We start from the raw sequence: 20,030 nt of genomic DNA on the forward strand, positions 1-20,030 counted from the left end.
ACAAGTGTTCTAGTGAGTGGCAAACTGCTAGTGTGTCCTTAGCTATGGTATAGTTAGACCAGCATCTTAGTGCTGTGTTCCATCAGATACTGTGAGACTGCATCCATTATTACTCAAAGAGCATGATCTTTCACGTCCTAAAGAATGGAACTAGACATTAAGTTGGCCCTAATATAGTTGAATTGGGGGAGCTGTATTGAAATGTTATGATGTTTTTGTTTGTGGGAATGCTACACTAAGGGTTTCTTACCACTAATGTAACATTTTTCATTACTGACTCAGTATATTCTGCATGCTACAAACAAATAAATATCCAATCACTAGCCATTCACACCAATCTAGCACCTGCTAGCTAAAAAATAGAAATTACTCACTGCGAAATTTGAACAAAGGAAATATAAGCAGGATAATCACATTTACCTTGTGCAACAAAATAAGAATAATGCACAGAGTTTAAGGATGCAGCTATTGATTTGAATTTTTAATAAAAAGCTTTTGTTTAGCTTTAGGTTTGTTGGGTTTTTTCCACATATACAGATCATGTCTTCAGCTAAAGCTCTGTATTTCATGTATTGCTATATGTTCCAGTTATGTTACTTTATATTCCTGGTAACTGAGGTAGCAAAAATTTTAAATGTGTTTAACGGCACACAGTCTCTCACACTTGAACTTATTTTCTAATTATTTCTGATTTTCTCATAAGCTTACATTCATTTCATATGAGTAATCAAGATTTGGTTTTTATCTTAAAGAACATGTAAAAGCAGTTTGGGGTTATTTCATTAAGGACACATAAGTTTTTTATTTCTCTCCATCTAATGAAACACACAAAACCTAACTGTGGGCGTCATCAAGGCTGAAACTAGGATCTGAGGAGCAGAATGGAAAGGGTGGAGGGAAATTGAATCAATTATTTTCCATAGTTCAAGGCATTACTTTGAGGAAAAGTCATGAATCCTGAATGAAAATGGAATAAAGCCTAAGATCCACTGTATAATATGAATGTTTTAATAAGCTAGTAACTACAAGAAGAAATTAAAGCTAAAACAAAAGTAAGCTTTTATAATAGTGAATATCTTTTTAAATAATCACTTTAGTTAAGAAATAATGAGCATTTATTATGTTTGAGGCATTAAGCTAGGTATTGTGGATACCAATATGAGTTAGCTATGCCTTTACTCTTCAGGCAGCTTAGCCATGGAGACAGACACAGATAATGTCAACCTAATGGGAGAGTTGTATGGAGGACAGACAGGAGAGGGCAACATTGTTGAACACAGTAAGAACACTGTTAACTTAGGTTTTTCTGCATCTCCTCTTCCAGTAAATGAAAAGTGCCATAATTCAAGGCATTACATAATTCATTATACTACATATTTCAGAGGTTTATTGTCTGACTTCCTCCGTGTCTTCAAATGTCACTGTGTCATGGATTCCACATTGAAACCTGCAGCCTCTGCCCCAGCATTCCTTTTCCTCTGCCCTATCTTCACTTACTTCACAGCACTTGCCTTATTCATTGCAATGTCCCTAGAGACTAGAACAATACCTGGCACCAAGTGAACACTCAATGAATGAATGTATTTTGCTTGAAGAGTTTGGATAGTCTTCATAAAGACAGCGACACTTAACGCCGGGTTTTGAGGAAAAAGTTGTTCTTGAGTATAAAGTGTAGCTTTTTTAGGGGTTCATGGATAAAAAATATTCAGTTATTCATTTGCTTTTTTTTATTTGTATATATTTAGGGTACACAACATGATATTTTGATGTACATATACATAGTGAAATGATTATTGCAGTCAAGTAAATTAACATGTCCATCACCTCACGTAATTACTTTTTTTTGGTGTTAAGAGCACCTAGAATCTACTCTTTAAGCAAATTTTCAGTATATAATTTTATTAATTGTGGCTCTCATGCTGTACATTAGATCTCTAGATTTGTTCATCCTATATGACTGCAATTTAGTCCCCTTTGACCTACATCTCCCCATTTTCACCAACCCTGCATTAATGGCTGTGCTAATTTACATTCCTGCCAACAACATACAGATTCCCTTTTCTCTACACTCTTGCCTACGTTTATCTCCTGTCTTTTTGATAATAGCCATCCTAATAGATATGAAGTGGTATTTCATTGTGGCTTTGATTTGCATTTCCCAGATGATTGATAGGTATTACCATACCTATTGGCCATTTTTATGTTTTCTTTGGGAAAATGTCTGTTCAGGTCCTTTGTTGAATTTTTTAGTTGGGTTCCTTATTTGGTTTGGACATTAACCCCATAGTTCACAAATATTTTCTCCCAATACATAGGCTTTCTTTTCATTTTGTTGATTATTTCCTTTACTGTGCAGAACATTTTAGTTTGAAGTAGTCTGCTTGTTTATTTTTGCTTTTGCTGCCTGAGGTTTTGGTGTGATATTTAAAAAATCATTGCCAAGGCCAGTCTCAAGAAGCTTTTTTCTGTGTTTTTTCCTCTAGGCGTTTTATTGTTTCAGGTCTTAAATTTAAGTATTTAATCCATTTTCAGTTGACTTTCTCTGTGTGTGGTGTATGGCTTAGGGTCACATTGCAATCTTTTGCATGTAGTTACCCGGCTTTCCCAGCACCTTTTATCGAAGAGACTATCCTTTCCACATTATGTGATCTTGGTGCCTTTGTTGAAAATTAGTTGACCTTGTAGGCTTGGGGTTATTTCTGGGCTAAGTCAGGTGAAGTTTTCAGCTACACTGTGCTGTCTGCACTCTGAGGATGGATAGAAGAATAAAATGTCTCTTGGCCAGAAAGAATTGTAGGTCTTTTGAGGAAGAGTAAACCAACATAGGCAAGACATTAAAAATGTTAAAGTTGTTAGCATCGATAGTTCATTGCACAGAATACATGGTGGTGTGGGAGATATCAGCAAGAAACGAGTCAACGTCAAGGTCAATGTGAGTATCAGATACATTTACTTTCTTCAGTAAATGTGAGTATCAGATACTTTTTATGAAAATTAGCCGGTTGGAGTGAAATGTTAACATTTTATGATCAATCTTTCTTTGTCTTTGTCTTGAATCAAATGAAATTAGAGGTGATACAACTTCAATATGACTGTTGGGAAGTGAGAGGCAGGGATTGCAATTTTAGCAATGTTTTTATGTGCCTATATTCCTCAATGAGATGTTCTTTAGTCTTCCTAGTAGATTAATTGGAAGATAAATTGACTCCTTTATTTTTAATTTTTCCTAAAGACCATTGCATTGAGTAGGAAAAACTGACAAATTGACTTTCTTTTATATGAAATGAAAAATCAGACTATTAGGGGTCATTGAAGATCCCATGTCTCTTCTTGCTAATGGTGGAAAGTTAGCTTTGTTATCCTAGTTACTCCAGTTTGGGTAATTATATTCTGCCTACCTAAACCCCTCTTGTAATCTTGTAATGATTTCAAGAGACTTTGAAGTAAATGTGAGTATCAGATACTTTTTATGAAAGTTAGCCGGTTGGAGTGAAACGTAAACATTTTATGATCAATCTTTCTTCAGTCAGATATCAAAAAATAAATTTCTGTTTTCTACCAAAATAGGCAAAGCCTACTAACAATTTAAGATCTTCAGGATAGGGTGTATTAAGAAATTAACACCAAATGGCAGTTACTATGTTAAATATCCTTTTATTTTATGCCAGGTACTGTGACGTTCTATTGCATCTCTATTTTTCTGCTCCACTTTCAGATTGTTAAAGTATTATATAATAGTATATGTATTATATAGTAGTATATGTAGAGCAATTTTGAAAAATATTTTGTGCAGAAAACAAAAAGCAAAATAAGGCACAATATAAAGACGAAAATTAAAATCAGCCAAAATGCCACCCTTGGTATAAAAATCTCTTAAGACATAATAGAATTTTAGCTTTTAAAAATTATTCCTTTTTGGCCGGGTGTGGTGGCTTATGCCTGTAATCCCAGCACTTTGGGAGGCCGAGGCAGGTGGATCATCTGAGGTAAAGAGTTCGAAATCAGCCTGGCCAACATGGTGAAACCCCGTCTCTACTAAAAATACAAAACTTAGCCAGAAGTGGTGGCATGTGCCTGTAATCCCAGCTACTCTGGAGGCTGAGACAGGAGAATTGCTTGAACCTGGGAGGTGGAGGTTGCAGAGATCCGAGGTTGTGCCAATGCACTCCAGCCTGGGTGACCATAGCGAAACTCCCTCTCAAAAAAAAAAAAAAAAGATTCCTTTTTATGGTGAGAAAATATTTGGGAATTAATTTTGTTAGTGTTTCTGTACTCTGTATCTGAATCAGGATTTTTATATCAGGAAATTACTGTATTTTGATTTATACTGTGCTAAGAATAATCAAAGAATTTGTGGCTATGTGATCATGTGTAAGTCCCCAAAACTGTTTGTTTTCCTATCAGTTTTCCTCATTTATAAAATTGGAAATAACACCTGGCCTACTGATTTCTACGAGGCTGGATAAAGTATGCATGAACTAGTGTTTGTGACAGTGCTTTATAAAAATGCAAAACATTTTTCCAAAACATGCCTATCTCAGAGTACACTCAATCTTGCTTCAGGTATTAGTGGAGTTATATATTTTTGTAAGTTTTTTTTTTTTTTTTTACTAGCTTTGGCTAGTTTTTTAAATTGAGATATAATTCACATGCCATAAAACTTACTCTTTTAAAGTATATAATTCAGTGCTTTTTGATATATTCACAATGGTTTACAACCATCACCAGAACATTTTCATCACTCCCAAAATAAACCTTGTACCCATTACCTGTGACCCCAGCTCATCCCTCCCCACATTTGTTAATTTTTGAGATTTTTTTTAAAGAACTTACATTGAGCTGAAATTCAACATAAGAATACTGACATTTATATTAATTTTATATTACATGGGGAAAAAAATCACTGATAATCTAATATAAACCATTGGGTAAAACATCACAAATTAGGAATTAATAGTGAATTTTGTTGTTTTCTAATCATGGATACCTAAGAAATATAACTGAAAACTATATTATATTTCATGTTGATCACTATATTTTATGTTCTCATTCATTTTCTTGCAAATGACAATTAATGTAGTAATGCATGATATAAAATAAGATTGTATTAGTGGTATTTGCAAAGCTTTATTCTGTTCACATTAACAGACAAGCATACTCAAATGAACCATGCTGTATTGTGGTCAAGAACCACAATAGGTAATACAAATAGTCACACACGCTTTAGGAAACAAGTAGAATTGTATGACAAAGATTTTGATTGGATCAAGCAACAGCTGTGTAAAAATAATACTTTAAGAAATAGCTATATATTAGAATAATAACCCAATTTTAAATCATGAATTATCTAATATATTTTAATAATTACCATTTGAATTCATTTATTCAGCTCAAAATGAATTTTGGGAGATGAAATAGCTGTGTTTCTCCCATATCTTTTCACCATTTTCTTATTTTACACCATGTTTTTGCAACCCTTAAGTTTCTATGATTAGCAACTTTTAATATGGAGATTATACCAGAAGTCAACAAATCTATTTTGTTGAAGCATGTATTGCATTTATAATACATGTCATCATTTTTTGAAATTTGATATGAATTTAATGTACATTAGTAAGAACTAATGCTTTGTAAGAACAAAGCTTCAGGTTTGAGAATAAAGTTTACTATTAGACAACAAGAATTTTTAAGACAAACCTGCATAGCATCAAGAATGAAATTGTATTGTGTTAAAGTCACAGAGGTCGTAATTCTATATCCTTTGAAAGTGGTTGTATCCTAGTAACACTGCCAACAATAAACACATCATGCAAAAGTAAAAATGCAGTAGTGAAATGAGGCATTGAAAGAAGGAGTCAGTGACCATATAATATTTCAGTTTCTATTATATCTAGTAGCAATCTGGTTAAAAAGAAATGACAGTTGCCCTGAAGGAAATAAAGTAGAGGTATTATTGTAGTAGTAGTTTGGAAAGAAAATTGCACTGTGTCTTGACTGGATTATTTCTCTATCCTTGCAAACTATCTTCACCTCTCTGTGGTGCTGCTTCTTGCCTTCTTTATACAAATTGAGTTTGTATCATATAAACTCATAGGGCCCAGGGGCTCTTTGGTGACAGGAAGGAGGAGGAAGAGGGGAATTAGAAAAAGAAAATGTGACAGGCAGTTTTGAAAAGAAAAGCAATTTTCCTTGTGGGTCTATTCCTAAATAGGAGTTCTTCAATGCAATATTTTGCTTCTGCAGAGCAGTCAGTCAGAATCAAGTGCATGCTTGTGCTGTTTTGTGGGGCTTGGCACTGACAGGTTTCATTTAGGAGGGGTAGGAATACAGGGGGATTGGATGTGGGGAAGTTAGTATTTTGGCTATATCAGCCCTGGAGGCAGAGTTAGCACTTGCAATGGGACAAAAGTATTTGTAGTCATCAGATAACTTTGCAGTCAGCTTCAATAGCATCACTCCTTTTTTTTTTTTGTTTTTTACTTTTTTTTCCACTTTGGCAGCCAAGCTCTTAGTAGAACCATCTGTCTTTCTATTAGTATTTTTGAGGCCTGTTTTGAAGCCACTTTGCTTGGCAAAGTCACTTTCATCCTTGGAAACGATTTTTAAAAAAAGTTCTGTGGCTTTTTGCCGAAGAAGAGTACTATGTAAAAAATCCACATGGCTGTTCATTTTTGTTCTAAAAGAATATGGCTACTTTGTCTTTGTCTTGAATCAAATGAAATTAGAGGTGATACAACTTCAATATGACTGTTGGGAAGTGAGAGGCAGGGATTGCAATTTTAGCAATGTTTTTATGTGCCTGTATTCCTCAATGAGATGTTCTTTAGTCTTCCTAGTAGATTAATTGGAAGATAAATTGACTCCTTTATTTTTAATTTTTCCTAAAGACCATTGCATTGAGTAGGAAAAACTGACAAATTGACTTTCTTTTATATGAAATGAAAAATCAGACTATTAGGGGTCATTGAAGATCCCATGTCTCTTCTTGCTAATGGTGGAAAGTTAGCTTTGTTATCCTAGTTACTCCAGTTTGGGTAATTATATTCTGCCTACCTAAACCCCTCTTGTAATCTCATTTGGATATTATATTCTTCATTTGCTCAGAAACTGCTGTGTATTGTTGCTGTGTGCTTCTAAATAGCTGCTATGCTCCCCACTGGAGGTGACTGAATTTCAGTTGTAGGTGAACTGATCCCTAAGGATGGTGTGTATTTGAACACTATAGCACTCATCGGACTAAACTCTTGAGGAACATTTGAAAAAGTTTTAGATATTACAGTTTATTTGTAATTGTGCTGACATAAACCATAGAGCTGCCTTTCATTTTAACATTTGTGTGTGTGATTTAAACAAATATCCTACCATAAGTTTGTGCTGTTTGAGCTTTCATACAAACTCACATAAGACCTGTTCCTTAAGATCATGGAGTTCTTCCAGTTCTTTGATTCCTGTATTTTTCCCAGTCTGGTGATGCCTTCCAGGCCTCACACCCTGTTTTTAAACCCAAAGCCTATTGTTGATCAAAAGCAATTTTTATTTCCTCAAAACCTGCCTTTGCTAAAGTCCTCCAGTCCACTTCCCTTCCCTTGAATGCTGGAGTTCATCTTCTCTGATCCTCAATCACGGTTACTAGGCACGTTTTGAGAAAAATCACAGAAAACGGAGACCAATTCATGTGGTCTCACCTAAGGTCTTGGCATCCTCTGTCACTCTTTAATTTCTGTGGTTTGCTTTCTCTTTCATTTCTCACAATGATCATCGAGAACTTCCTGGAACCTTGTTCCAGTTTTCTTCCTCACTCCCAATCTCTCTAATTTTCTGCATATGACCTGGCCTTATCATTGAGAAAATTTCTTCTGCCAGGCCTGATTTTCCTTACCTTCCCCTTTCCCTATCCATAAAGCACATCTGCCTTCATCCATTATATAGCTCCATTCCTCAGGGCCCAGAGGATGAGATGCTACTCTTATTCTAAACTGATCCCTCCACCTCTGCCATGTCTTCTAGCCTCCTCTGGAATTTTGGTTAGTTTCTCTCTTTCCTACGTTTAAAACTCTCCATTTCTATTCACCCCTTTCAGCCAATAAATGTGCTCAGAACCCTGCTACCTGAAAAAAAAAAAAAGTCTTTGCTTCACTTTACATCTTTCTACAGCTACTATCAATGTCTCTCCTCACCTCTCATCAACTTTCTCTGAATAGTCTACATTTGCTTTCTCCTTTTCATTGCCTGTCATTCAGTGCTCAACCTTTTACTATATGATTTCTACCCTCCATTCTAATGGAAGTGGTATTATTATTATAAATTCATCTTCTGATCATTCCCAGAGATGTTATTTTTGTCTCTCAAATACTTTCTGCTTTTTGTTTAGTTTTGTTTTTCACAATTAGTTTACTCCCTCAATCTTGAGATTCCGTTGGCTTTTGTTTTGTTTTGTTTTGTTTTTGAGACGGAGTCTCGCTCTGTCGCCCAGGCTGGAGTGCAGTGGCCGGATCTCAGCTCACTGCAAGCTCCGCCCCCTGGGTTCACGCCATTCTCCTGCCTCAGCCTCCCGAGTAGCTGGGACTGCAGGCTCCCGCCACCTCGCCCGGCTAGTTTTTGTATTTTTTTTTAGTAGAGACGAGGTTTCACCGTGTTAGCCAGGATGGTCTCGATCTCCTGACCTCGTGATCCGCCCATCTCGGCCTCCCAAAGCCCTTGGCTTTTGTTATACCATACTCTTCATGATTTTTAAAATTTTTGTCTAACTAGTTTTATCTGCCGATAGGCTCCTTTTCTCCACCTTTTGTTGAACTGTTGTTGGAACCCAGATGATGTTAAGCTGTTCCCCTTTTTCCTTCAGATCTTTTCTAGATTGTCTAGTTTATTCTCATTTACTTATGACTCCTCACACTGTGGCCTCTGAAGATCTCCTCCCTCAGCTTCAGACTGGAGTGTCCATCTGCTGGAAAAATAACTCCAATGCAACATCATTCAGCCACCTCAGCCACATCATATCCAAACCCGTAGCCATCATTTTTGCATGAAAATTATCACTACTACTCTGAGTTTTTAGTTGTTCGATGACACTCTAAGTAGAGTGACATCAAGTAAACATTATCTTTGATTTTGTCATTTTTTCGTCTATGAGTACTGCCATTTTTTTTCCTTAAGTATTTCTTTTTCTTTTTCTCCTCATCCATCACTGTTCTACTGATCAAGCCCTCATAATCTGTTCCCTTTTATTAACTTCCCACTCGGTCTCTACGGGCCTCTCCAATCTCTTTTCCATGTCCACCAGAGTATTCTACTGACCCTAATTTAATCCCTCCATAATTCCTCAGAGCCTACAGGGGAAATTTGTAGTTTCTTGCCCTAATGCGTATACTGATTCAGGCAGACCTCTCACCACTGTTTTCTTTATATTTTTTGCCATTCCTAACTGCTGTAGTGTCTCCCTCACATGATGTTTTTTTCTTGCCCCTGTTCCTTTTCTTATGTCTCTGTCTCTGCTCCTTACCTCTTCAGGCCCTATACCTGCCGCACCTGCTTTCACAGGGCCTTTAGTGACTTCTCCTGGCTGTGTTAGGAGCCTCTCTTCTGTACTGCCATAGTATCCTATACAAGTCTGTATTATTGGGTTAACAGGAGTGCATTATAACTATCTGTCTATTTGCCCCACCAGATTCAGAGCTCCTAGAGAGCATCCACGTATGTGAATTCATCTTTTAATCCCTAGTTACCACCAACTGCATATTCTACTTAGCAAATGTTGATTGAATAAATAAATAGGGACATAATGAAATTCAGATTAAATAATCTTAAGAATCTACTTAATATGTTAATTTCTTGAAGCCATTGAATGTTTCAACAATAGAACATTTACATAAAATATAAAATATTTAACTATGAGTAATTGATAGGCATTTACTTGTTATTCATAAATGGAACAATATAATTGATTTGTATTGGATTCATAACATTTTAGAGACTATGTAGTATCTTGAGGTAGACACAAAAAGCATTAAGACAGGATTTTTAAAAAGTTTTCAAAATATAGGAAGTAGCCTCTTATGTGTATTATGAATTATTTAACCTGCGAATGACATGACCCCATCTTTTAAAATTTACGACAAAAGTATCACACATTTTCAACTTTAATTAGTGATTTAAAGGAAATTTCATACATTCGGTAAGAAAAAAGAAATTAACAGTGATTAGGATTTGGAAATATTCAAAACTAGAAAATATATAGAATGAATTACTAACCCTATACCAAGTTAGTTTTAGAATCTACCCAAAAGACATATTGTTTTGATATTGTGTGTCCTTTTCTCCCAAATGTTGGCTAAATTTCCACAGCAGTGCAACGAAAATCCATCAAGATATAGGAATAATACAGTCACTGCTCAGTATTTATATGTGTTATGGTCTATAAAGTTGCTGTGAACACTGAATTAGTGAATGCTGAATAATTGCTCCTAAAGGAAGTATAGATAGGTTCTTGGGAGCTTCTGGTCACAACCTTTGCATCAGCTAATCAATACATAACTTTGTTTGTGTGTGTTGTTATTTAAAAATACCTTTTTTAATATTTATTATTGATTCATTAACATTGAATTCACAGCCAACAGCAGGATAACTCATGCCTGAGCAAAGCTTATCTAACACATAGTCTTCTCCATAAGTCACACCAGAGCCCTCTTGCCTCATAAACACTAGACAGCACTTAAGCATTATTCTTGGGAGCTTTTTAAACAAAAAATTATCAACAAAATTGTTACCTGCTTTGTGCATGTCTGCAAATGACCAGGAAAGTGGCATTATTAAAATTGGGTATGAGTAAATTTCAGCCAATAGGCAAATTTGTGAATACAGAATCCACAAATAATCAGGATTAATGATATTTTGATATGTGTTTTTAGTCACTCACATAGATTAGCTACACATTTTGGATTACATTCATTTTACTGTTTACTGTATTCTTATTATTTCCTGTACAGTTCTCTACAGTCTGTTCTATGATGGTCTAATAAAAACCCATCACTGGGACTGGGAAATTAGGTTTATTTTTCATTTAGTTCCTTTATTTCCACCTTGTAATTCCTCTATCTCCTACTTCCCCTCACTGGATTGAGTCAGGAGATGCAGTTCCAGTGTAAGGCTGGTTTTAGCTAAATATGCGATCTTGAACAATTTATTTGGCCAAGCTAGGTCTTAATTCCTCATCAGCATGATGATTATGTTGTTGCTAATAATCTCTAGGGTCTTTCTCAGCTTTAAATTTCGATGTCACTCTTTACAGTGGATCTTGAAAAATTTAGACACTAAAACAAATTATAATACTAAAACAAATTGCATTTTAATAATTTAATCTATAAAAGACTGAAGTTTAGAATGCACAGATTTCATAAAAGCTCCAGAATTCATTGCAACTTATTCCTTAAAATACCAAAAATTTTATCTGAAAGAATATTATAAACTATTAAGGTATAAATTATCTAGATAAAAACCACCATAACAAGAATGCTTTATATACAAATAATAACCAATTAACAATATAACCAATAAAACTTTCCCTATATAATGCTTTGTAATTTGGTGTCATTGCTGAAAACAGATCTACCATTCACACATTGCTCTTCTCTCTCCCTCTGTATGCCACCCCCACCACCACACACACATTGCCTTCTCTTTCACCCTTCTTCTCCTCCCCTTCTCCCTCTCTCAGTACTTGTTGCCCCCCACACTCACCAACCAAAATCTCAGAAATAGCTCAGAGGTTTACTGTGGAAGATTAAATAAAGGAGAAATTGAAGGTGGGCTTTTAAAGTGAGAAATGATGAGAACTGTAAGAATCGTAAGAACCCTAGGAATGTGTTATGTGACTGGGAAAACAAGAAAACAGATCTGAAAGACAATTCAGAGGTGCTGTTAGGATGAGTGACTGAATTGATATGTAATTATCTTTGTGTGTTTGTTTCTTTTACTTTTTTCACCGCCATCATCCCTACTATAATCAAGGCTTCATAGATGTGGATTTTGGTTTTCTTGTTCACTATTGCATCTCTACTGCCTACCTCAGTTTCTTGCACATAGTAGATATTTTATTAAATATTTTACAAATAACTGTTCACTGTGTGGGAAGACTAGTGAAGGAGAATAAATCGTCAGAAATGTAATTTTAAACATGATCACAAATTACCATCCATATATCCATCCATCAGTAAACACTAACCAATAATCATTTTCACCAGGGAGATCTTGCTTAAATATTTATTCAAATAAAACTATTTTAGTTAATGACAAATCTCTAATAATGTGACAAGGCTGCAGAAATGGTTACATTAGGTTATATTTCTAAAAATTCCTATTCAGTTCAAAGAAGATAGTGATTCTATTGTGCTGGATTATTTATTAACCAGTGTAGCCCCATACTCTGAGAGTGGGACCAGCAAATTAGAGTGTATTCCAAAGATGACAACCAAAACAGAGACCCTGTGGTCTGAGGAGTGGTTCAATTGCTTCCAAAGGGATAGATACAGGCAAAAATATTGTACAGAGAATCTGTAGCAGGATTCAAGAGACTGAATTCGAGACCCAGGTCTAAGTAATTCTGTGGCAAGTCAGTTATCTTTAGGCATTACTTACCTCTTCTATTTAAAAAAAAAAAAAAAAAGATTAAAGTTTTAGCTATTCTGTAATCTTTCTTCCAGGTCGATTACTGTATTCAAGAATTTAAAAATTCAATATTATGTGTGAACTTGAGAATTTGTCCTCAAATAATGAAGAGCTATTTACATATAAAATGATACAGGTTTAGTTTTGTTTTAGACAGTAGAATTAGTCCCAACAAGTAGGATTTGCAGAGGGCGATTTCAGTTCATTCTGTGGGGTAATTTTTGAGCCATTTCATTAGTGCAATAAGAAAAAGGCTTATCATGCAAAGTAGTGATATTTTCATCACTGCCAAGGATATCATGTAGGGAAATTATTCATCGTGTTAGAGAGTCGACTTAGTAATACCTTTCAGCTCTAGGATTTACTAGTTCTGCTGTTTAAGGTAGTCCCAAAGCATATCCTCAAGGCCAGTATCCCAGCAAGCTTCTGTGTCAGTCTTTTAAATTGAATAAATGATTTTCTTTTATCATGAAATAAGGAGGGTGGGAAGAAGCATGGAGCATCGAAACTTCTTCTCTTTGATTCGCTCTATCACGTTCAGCAGGTTCAAGGTCAGCTGCCGCCATTAATGATTCCCGTATTCCCTCCTGATCAACGGACACTGGCTGCAGCTGCCCAGCAAGGATTCCTCCTCCCTCCAGGCTTCAGCTATAAGGCTGGATGTAGTAAGTACTGTTGATTTTTCATCTGGGAGTGGGTGGAGGGCAAAGCTTTAAATTAGGCAATTTAATATTACTGCCACACCAAGAAATGAGATCACCTATATAGCATTTTTATTTTAAAGAGGAAACACACAGATGTGTGGAGAAGTGTGTTAGTATTTAAAAGGGCTTAGATTAAGTCTGTGCTTCTGAAGCCAATATTCTGTATAACTCAATTTCGTAACTTCTATTTACAGTGTATTGTTAATGTATGAATGTAATTTGTGGATTCATTTAATTTTTTGCACCGATGACATAGGAATATGCTTTTTACCACTTTTTTAACAGTGAGATAAACCCAAATTTCCTAATGTGAATGAGTTGGCCTTCTGTTATTTGTCTCCTCCAAATATTTACAGCCTAAATTCTCACAAGTCTTTTGAGTTCTTAGACCGCACCATTCTTTTTCTTGACTCTGGACTCGCATCATCAGTATTCACTCTCCTTCATATTGTGAAGCGCTTCTAGCTCAGGTTAGGGAGCACTTGCCTGACTTGATCTAAGTTAGGTCCCTCTCTCCTGCTTCCTTTGGATTCTGTATCTTTTCTTTTTCACTTTAATTGTAAACTTTCTGAAGGCAGTTGCTGATTCTGTCTTACTCATTGTTATATCTCAACTTTTAGTACAACATTCAACATTTTTGAATGAATTAATGAATGAATACATAAGCAATATAGAGGACTTTTTTGAGCTAAGTGATATACTAGAATAACTGTTTATATTGCTTATTAACTTTGGATGCCTGTGATGTCATGCCTTTTTCTCTTTCTTACCCAAATATAAATTGCACATTGTTAGTCTTAGGAAAAAATTCATCATTTGAAAAAGTTATAGTCAAAATGCCAACTGTATTCTGTAAGATAAAAATAAGAACACATTCTAAAGAGGGGCTAGATTGCTAAGCTAGATATCTTCCAGAACATCTTTACCATGGTCAGAAGGAAAATAGTAAAAGCAAGTTGATTGAAATATTTTCATTGATAGAAGTGAACACCACTGAAAAAATTAGTGAAACATTATTTTATATAATTACATAGAATATTGTTTTTAAATTCCAGTGCATTTTGGCATATATATATATATATATATATATATATAGTGTCATTAACATCTTGTTATGCTTTAGTATTTAATTAATTTGAGAAACTCTAACATTACTAGAAATCAGTTCTACATTTTCTATTAGGTGATGTTTTAAATTCTCACATTGGGGATTTCAACATTTATTTCTCGTCTTTAAATCTTTCTCTATATCATATAGAAGAAATGGGTTGTAATTTCTTAAATATGCAAAGCCATTTGAGATTAGAAGATTGCAACTCTGTAGTTGATATAAAAGTGGTCTGCATTCAAGACTATAAAAATTCACATATGTGTGATGCTTTGCTCTTTGAGATTTTCATACTGCTTTTGGAAATCTTTCTCTTTACTTTGGTTTCCTGTGTTTTAAAACGGAATTCTCACTCTGGACCCTTCATTTATTCATCTAGTATTACTTTTCATATCATCCTACCTTTGTAGGTTATCAATTCATCCAGATACACCAACATTTTTTTTGTAATTAAATACTATGTTCATTCTAAATATTTTAAATTCTAAAAATAATTTAAATTCTATGAATAGAATTTTCATTTTTATTGCTACACTAAGTTCTGATTTTTTTAGTTCTCATTTTTAAATCATGAAAGATTTTTTGTTTTGTTTCTGTTTTCTTAAGGAATTACTGTTCGCATTAAACACATGCCATACATGTGTTTTTAGTAAAAAAAAAGAAACGAAAAGAAAAGAAAAAAGACGACGCTTTCTAAAATCATGAGTTGCCTTTGCACCTGTAATATATACATATAGATTAGTTATATTTTCAATAAAACAAAAAAGTCTTTTAAAGAAACTGCAAAAGTAAGTCCCATTAGCAAATATTGTGCTGAAGAGAAAACCACATTTAGTATGAACAATAGCAAAACTGTAGGCCTGGAAAAGGTCAGGAACACCTCCACCTCACTCTCATTTGACAGAGTTGGCATACTAAATTTGTTGAGTGTTAATGTAATGTGGCATGGGGAATTTTTTCCATTTCCAAAATAGTTGGTATATTAACCATTTGATATTCATACTTTTAATGCTTACAGTTATAAATGATACCACTTCTTTTGTAACCTTGGAAATAAAATAGGAAAAAGCCTTTACAGCTGCTGGCAAGCTTGAAACTGGGATCACACCAAACTCTAGAACTAAGCAGAAGCCAGTAGCAAAAGGAAGTGCCACCCTTGTTGACCCCTGGCATTTTGAGTCAGTTTGAATGAAGAACTGGTTGGAAGTGAAAAGTAGTCCAGACGACGTCCTCCCTAGTCACATTTCAGGAAAGGAATAGAAGTAAGAGAAGAAATTGTGCTGTTTCTGCTCTTCAGTGGGACTTCCTGATTTATTCCCCTTATAGTTGTCAACCATTTATGACTTTTCCAGTTGCCAATTATTTCCATTTATTACATAGTCTTCAATAAAAGAGACTGACCAACCCATCTTGCTTTCAATTTCAAGCAAATATGAAAGATACACTATTTGTTGCTATCAAAAATCCAGATACTTTTCATCAATCCATTTATCGAACATACATCATACATCAGTATGTTTCTGTTTAGACTAGATGTCTTCATAAAATACATAAAATAAGTTTTAAATCTCTGGAACTAAACTAGAAACTTTAAATATACTCGACAGGAAAAAAAAAATACACACACAGTTTAAGGAACCTAATCCTTGTAAACTGAGTTAGCATCTCTTGTTTCTGAAATAAAAGCTTTTAGTTGGACATAAAGATTTTTTTTCTTTAAGAAATACATAATAGCTGAAATATGGTGTGGATTGGAAACCCACAAAATGTGGTTCCTGAGCCTTTCTTGAGTGCTAGAATGTATATCATTTAAGCAATATGAGAGTAAATTAGCAGCACAGCCAGGCACATCAGAGAAAATTGACTAGACAGACAGAAAACAAACTCTAAAGAATATTGCTGTCCATTATTTTCCATGAGTATGTGGATCAGTTCACAGATGTTCATGTAGTATTAGCAGCATCTCGGATTCTGTTTGGGCATTTGGTATTAATGAAATTAAGCATGAAACCACTTCATGGATCCATATCTAGCTATTGCTTTCCTTACTTATTAAAATCCTAAAAATACTTGAAAACTTCTGAGGGCATAAAAATGATGTGTATTCTTGAATCAAATCCTTTCTCTCTCGCTCTCTCTCACTATATATTTATATATATACATTTATATATATCATACATTTTATATATACGCATATAACACATTTTATATATATATATATAAAAAATGTGTGTGCATAAAATAGAGAACTTGAAAATAATTACATGAAAACACTGGTTTAATCAGACAGCTTCATTCAGAGACCAGTTCATTCAGGGAAAGAAAAAAATTAGTTGAATAATCTGTATTTTGAACTTCTCAGTTCTATTAAAACTGTCAACTTAGTTATACATAAACACACCCCAGACCGTATAAGAGATAATTTAAAATCTCAAATGTAAATTATATTTGTGCGTACTTGCTCATTTTAATCAGAAAATAATTATTACAGCCCTTTAAGTTTGAACAACTACGTAACTAAAGTTTCAATTCTAAATTAGTGAAATAACTGAGTGTACAAATGAATTGGCTCAAGTACACACAAGTACACAGTGGATGGTTGAAGAGTCCAAGAACACAGTCCATTTGCCCCTGCTGGAAAGTCTGAGTAGTATCCTAAACTATTTATCAAAGACTTTAACATGTGAGCTGTGAAGCTTGTGTCAGACACATATTTTTGAAATAAAATATAAATACCTTTGGTGCCTGTAGAACAGTTTTATGTTCTTGGAAAGATACTGCTTTTGCTCATCCTAGAGCAAATTCTACTTTACAGAAAAATCAACTTTAAAAGAAAATAATTTTTGAATGTTTGTGTTGGTGTCAGCCTAACATTTTATACTTGGGAGAGACTTTTGAGATAAGGTGGTTGATGGATATAAGGTTAGTCAAAAACACTTTCTCTCACTCTCACTCCAGGCCTCTTTCTGCAGCACATGGCTTCTTTGAACCCCGTGTTCAGGATCACTTCTATTTCTTCAGAGTACATATTTTAGAGGTAGAAATTAGAGGTATCGATGATTATCTTATTACTAAAGACTGCAGTCCTATAATTGTAACCGTTAGATGCTTTAGAAATTTTAACTGGGGGCCGGGCGCGGTAGCTCAAGCCTGTAATCCCAGCACTTTGGGAGGCCGAGACGGGCGGATCACAAGGTCAGGAGATCGAGACCATGAAACCCCGTCTCTACTAAAAAAATACAAAAAACTAGCCGGGCGAGGTGGCGGGCGCCTGTAGTCGCAGCTACTTGGGAGGCTGAGGCAGGAGAATGGCGTAAACCTGGGAGGCGGAGCTTGCAGTGAGCTGAGATCCGGCCACTGCACTCCAGCCCGGGTGACAGAGCAAAACTCCGTCTCCAAAAAAAAAAAGAAATTTTAACTGGAAGATATTTTATGTGGAAATTTTTATCTGCATGAATGGCAAAATCCAATAAAATAACCCATTTTCTATACAGTATAAAACCAACAATTATAAAAGAGCTGGATTGATAGTAAAAGAGTGGCTCAAAGTATTGAACTGAATATGAAATATAGCTACCGATAGAGAATATTTACCAAGAACATTTGGACGTGTGTCTAGTGCCATGGTTCTCAAACTGTGTGTGAAGGTTCCCAGGGTGCTATAGCTAATTCATAGGGAAACAGGATATTTTAAAATTTTAGAGAAAATACAGAGGCATCTATTGGACACTGTGTGAACTCTCATAGATAAGTTGTTTGGACTTTACTAAATAAAATTGAGTGGTTGGACATTTCCTTTGTTTTTAAGAGTCCCATGAAACAATTATTGAACCATCAATGGTGCCTTAATTGTAGAAAGTTTGGAAACTTTTGTCCTAGAATATATTTGTTTTAAAAATTACTGTGATTTTTTTTGTTAACCTGGAAGTTATTGTCGTTCACCTGTTATACTGCCAACCACAGAACAGAATATTATAATAAAATTTATTTTCCACTTAACAATGCTATGTACAGTATTATGAAGATACTCAATTACTTGTCTATAGCAATTGATTCCTTTGTCAATATGATTTCAAGCATTCAATATTTGGTTTATTTGTTTTGATTTAATTAATGCAATCTCAAATAGGCCACTACAAATAGAGAGGTACTTTGAAGGAAAGAGCCTGGACTTGGGATGAGATTTTGCCTTATTCTGATGCTCTGATTGTCCTAATCCAAGTTACAAAGCTTCAGTTATTACATCTACACAATAATGTAATAAGATCCATTTTACTGAATTGTTGCAATGATCAAATGAAATTATCTAAGAATTGGTGCCTAACATTGTGCCTGTCTTGTTATGTTATTTATAAGTGATAAAGACTGAGATAATATAGTACGAGCAAAATACTGATGCTGTTTTGGAAAGAAAAAAGGATTTTAAAATCACACCTGGCATTTGATGACATTTCATCACTCACTGTCTTTGAGTTAGGATCAAACTCACTCTGACATACATGAATGAGGCTTCCTCTGACTGAGGAAAAGAACTGTTTACAGAAAAGTAGCAGAGTGCTGATGAAAACATTTGTTTGGTTTAATATAACCTTAGCCTTACCTGTTTTTATTATAATCACCAAGCTTTAAACTTTTTCTTTATTTTTTTATTTTTGGAGACAGTCTCACTCTGTCACACAGGCTGGAGTGCAGTGGTGTGATCTTGGCTCACTGTAACCTCCACCTCCCAGGTTCAAGAGATTCTCCTGCCTCAGCCTCCTGAGTAGCTGGGGTTACAGGCACGCACCACCACACCCAGCGAATTTTTTTATTTTTAGTAGGGATGGCATTTTGCCATGTGGCCTAGGCTGGTCTCGAACTTCTGACCTCACGTGATCCACCCACCTTCCAAAGTGCTGGGATTACAGGCATGAGCCACTGCACCTGGCCAGTTTTAAACTTTTTTTGTTGTTGTTTTTTACTTGCCCTTTTATTGGAGCTCATGAGTTTTAGAAAATGTATTTAGTCACTGTTTTGGCTGTATAAAACTAGAAATATATTCATATACTCATTCTGCATTTTAAAGCATTGATTAATTTTACAGAAATGTGTTAAATAGCCTTATAAAGTTACTGATTGAAATATTTAATTGCCTTATGAGATTAGCTTAAATAAATAGAAGTCAATGAGCCAAGCTTAATAAACTTAAAATATGCTGTATTTACTCCTCATCAGTTTTCTGAACAGTATTTCCATTTCCAATAAAAAGGGAAACTCTCAGTTAATTAGTTCCTCATACACCACAATAAAATTAATGTTTAGGAGTTAAATACTATAAACTTCCTCAGGCATATTTGCTGATGTGTTTCCTGTTTTTAGTTAATGTCACATGTTTCATTGTTTAATGGGAGTATCATATGGGTTCCATTATATCTCTTATGCAAAGAGTTCATGTGTCTGGCATTTTAGGAGACTGCATGCTAATTTCTGATTTAACTGTGTCAGCTATGTCAGCTGACATACAGGTTATTAATGATGAGTGCTGAAATAATCACCAAAGCACAAGCTAAAAACCATCA

At 34.8% G+C, this 20,030-nt stretch overlaps 1 protein-coding gene across 4 annotated transcripts in view; it reads left to right on the plus strand.

Moving 5' to 3' along the window:
- SOX5 (SRY (sex determining region Y)-box 5) overlaps positions 1-20,030 on the plus strand; it is a 1,042,185-nt gene that overhangs the window by 895,980 nt on the left and 126,175 nt on the right. For all 4 annotated transcript variants that reach the window (XM_011961452.1, XM_011961451.1, XM_011961450.1 and 1 more), the window contains one exon: positions 13,205-13,325. In XM_011961452.1, coding sequence (XP_011816842.1) covers positions 13,205-13,325 — 121 coding nt within the window. The remainder of the gene's footprint in view (positions 1-13,204; positions 13,326-20,030) is intronic.

This window comes from Colobus angolensis, unplaced genomic scaffold, assembly GCF_000951035.1.
Source record: "Colobus angolensis palliatus isolate OR3802 unplaced genomic scaffold, Cang.pa_1.0 Scaffold550, whole genome shotgun sequence".
In the NCBI taxonomy this organism is placed as follows: Eukaryota; Metazoa; Chordata; class Mammalia; order Primates; family Cercopithecidae; genus Colobus; species Colobus angolensis.